The 2,955-nt window shown below is 46.2% G+C and overlaps 1 protein-coding gene across 1 annotated transcript in view; it reads right to left on the reverse strand.

The window, feature by feature from the left end:
- The window catches only part of Fxr2 (FMR1 autosomal homolog 2), a 27,681-nt gene that overhangs the window by 10,790 nt on the left and 13,936 nt on the right, over nt 1-2,955 (reverse strand). Inside the window, exon 7 of the mRNA XM_005349774.2 lies at nt 2,023-2,139. Within this exon, the coding sequence (XP_005349831.1) occupies nt 2,023-2,139 (117 nt within the window). The remainder of the gene's footprint in view (nt 1-2,022; nt 2,140-2,955) is intronic.

The following is a 2,955-nucleotide window of genomic DNA, read 5'->3' on the forward strand; positions in this document are numbered from 1 at the left end:
CCGCCTGCCTCTGCCTCCCGAGTGCTGGGATTAAAGGCGTGCGCCACCACCGCCGGGCTGAAAGGTGACTTTTCATCAACCAGTTCCTTCTGTAACAGCCCTGGAGAAGACTGGAATAATGCGCAATTTGTGCTGTCTCAAAAGCCTCAAAAAAGGGTCAGTTCACTTGATAAATGGAATTAAAGATCCAATTCAATCAAAACACTCACACCCTACACTCATTTAGAATGGTTTAACAGCCAGGCATTGGTGGTGCACACCTTTAAATCCCAGCACTCAGGAGGCAGAGGCAGGTGGGTCTATGAGCTCGAGGCCAGCCTGGTCTACAGAGAAAATTCCAGGACAGCCAGGGCTGTTACACTGAGAAACCCTGTTTCAAAAACAAAACAAACAAAAAGAATGATTTAATCATTCTGAAAAGGAAACTTGTAATTGTAGGATGTCAGAACTCAAAACCTTGTAGCAAAAACTTGTAGAGGCGTGAGGGTGTGGTTCATTAGGAGACCTGCTTAGCAAGTAACAGACCCTGTGTTCTATCCTCAGGCCAGGAGAAAAAGATTGTGGGTTGCGGGTTCAGCTGGTAGAGTGTTTGCTTAGCATGCATGATACTCTAGGTTACAGCCAGATCCCAGCACTATGACAAACAGGGATATTGGTCACACCTATAATCTGAGCACCAGGAGGATAGAGAAAAATTATCAAAAAAAAAATTTTTTTTAATTATTTATTATGCATACAATATTCTGTCTGTGTGTATGTTTGCAGGCCAGAAGAGGGCACCAGACCTCATTGTAGATGGTTGTGAGCCACCATATGGTTGCAGGGAATTGAACTCAGGACCTTTGGAAGAGCAGGCAATGCTCTTAACCACTGAGCCATTTCTCCAGCCCCTACCAAAAAATTTTAAGGTCATCTTGGCTACATAACAAAATTGAGACCAGTCTAGGATACAAAAGACCCTACGTTAAACAAAAAACAGCTGGGCAGTGGTGGCACAAAGGCAGGTGGACCTCTGAGTTCAAAGCCAGCCTGGTTTACAGAGCTAGTTCCAGGAGAGAGAGAGAGACAGGGAGAGAGAGACAGAGAGAAACAAAACCAAGCTGGGCATGGTGGTACACACCTTAGATTCCAGCATTTTAGAAGCAGAGGCATTTGAGGTTGATAGCCTGGCCTGCAGAGTTTCAGGCAAGCTAAGGAAACCAGTAAGATCCTGTTCTAAAGCAATATTGCCAGGCAATGGTGGTGCATGACAACACTTGGGAGATCTCTGAGTTTGGCCATCTTACTTTATATAGCAAGTTTCAGAACAGCCAAAGCTATATAATAGAGAAACCCTGCCTCAAAAATAAACAGATATTTATGGTTGTGAGCCTAGCCTTTAACGGCTGAGCCATCTCTCCAGCCCTTTAATCCCAGCACTCGGGAGGCAGAGACAGGCGGATCTCTGTGAGTTCGAGACCAGCCTGGTCTACAGAGCTAGTTCCAGGACAGGCTCCAAAACCACAGAGAAACCCTGTCTCGAAAAACCAAAAAAAAAATAAAATAAAATAAACAGATATATCATAGGCAGAGAGACAGACAATGTGTACTTTTGGCCATCTTTTTAATCCAAAACTTGGGAGACAGAGGCAGATGGATCTCTGAGTTTGTGGCCAGCCTGGTCTACAGAGTAGGTTCCAAGACATCCAGCGCTACACAAGGAGAAACCCTGTCTTGAAAAGCAGAAAAAAGCCAGGCAGTGCCTTTAATCCCAGCAAGAGGCAGGCAGATCTTTGTGAGTTCAATGCCGGGCTGATCCACACACAGTGAGCTGCAGGACAGCCACAGGTACACAGAAACCATGTCTCAAAACAAACAAACAAATAAACAAAAAACAGAATAGAACACTGTCCTCTGGAGAGTATGAGACAAAACTGCCAATCCAGGACTAATGATCCAGTAACCTTTGTCTATGTTTCAGAAACAAGATGAGAAAGCAAAGTACAACATTATTCAGCATGAGAAAAAGCAGCCAAAACTTGCCTCTAGGTGCTTGGTAGCTTCTTCGTTGCGGGACATAAGCAGCAATTTGGTGCGAAGGCTTCGAAAATGCATATCACCCAGCAAAGATGCCCTCTTCACAGGGGCTTCTGTGGTTGACTGGGAAGAAATGAATAAAAAGTCTTACAAACAAAATACACTCCAGGGAGCATCAAAGACTGGGCACCAGAATGCCAGTATCCTGCAAAGAAGGCAGGTGTCAAGAATGAAGTTCAGCCGGTCATGGTGGTGGCCAAGAAGCAGAGACAAGTAGATCTCCGTGAGTTTGAAGCCAGCCTGGTCTACAGAGTGAGTTCCAGGACAGTCAGGGCTACACAAGGAGAAAACCTGTCGTGAAAGTGGAAAAAGGCTGGGCGGTGATGGCACATGCCTTTAATCTCAGCCCTTGGGAGAAGGGAGATCTGTGAATTCAAGGCCAACCTGGTGTACAGAGTTCCAGGACAGCCAAGGCTACACAGAGAAAGCCTGGCTCAAAAAACCAGGAGGGAGCCGGGCGGTGGTGGCACACGCCTTTAATCCCAGCACTCAAAAATAAACAGATATATCATAGGCAGAGAGACAGACAATGTGTACTTTTGGCCATCTTTTTAATCCAAAACTTGGGAGGCAGAGGCAGGCGGATCTCTGTGAATTCGAGACCAGCCTGGTATACAGAGATAGTTCCAGGACAGGCTCCAAAGCCACAGAGAAACCCTGTCTCGAAAAAAAAAAAAAAAGAAACAAGATGGGTGATTGTCGAGGGGCACGGATATCACAAATACTCATGAACAGCAGGGCGATGGTGGCGCACGCCTTTAATCCCAGCACTCAGGAGGCAGAGGCAGGCGGATCTCTGGAAGTTCGAGACCAGCCTGGTCTACAGAGCTAGATCCAGGACAGGCTCCAAAGCCACAGAGAAACCCTGTCTCAAAAAAC

Source organism: Microtus ochrogaster, chromosome 7 (assembly GCF_000317375.1).
Source record: "Microtus ochrogaster isolate Prairie Vole_2 chromosome 7, MicOch1.0, whole genome shotgun sequence".
In the NCBI taxonomy this organism is placed as follows: domain Eukaryota; kingdom Metazoa; phylum Chordata; class Mammalia; order Rodentia; family Cricetidae; genus Microtus; species Microtus ochrogaster.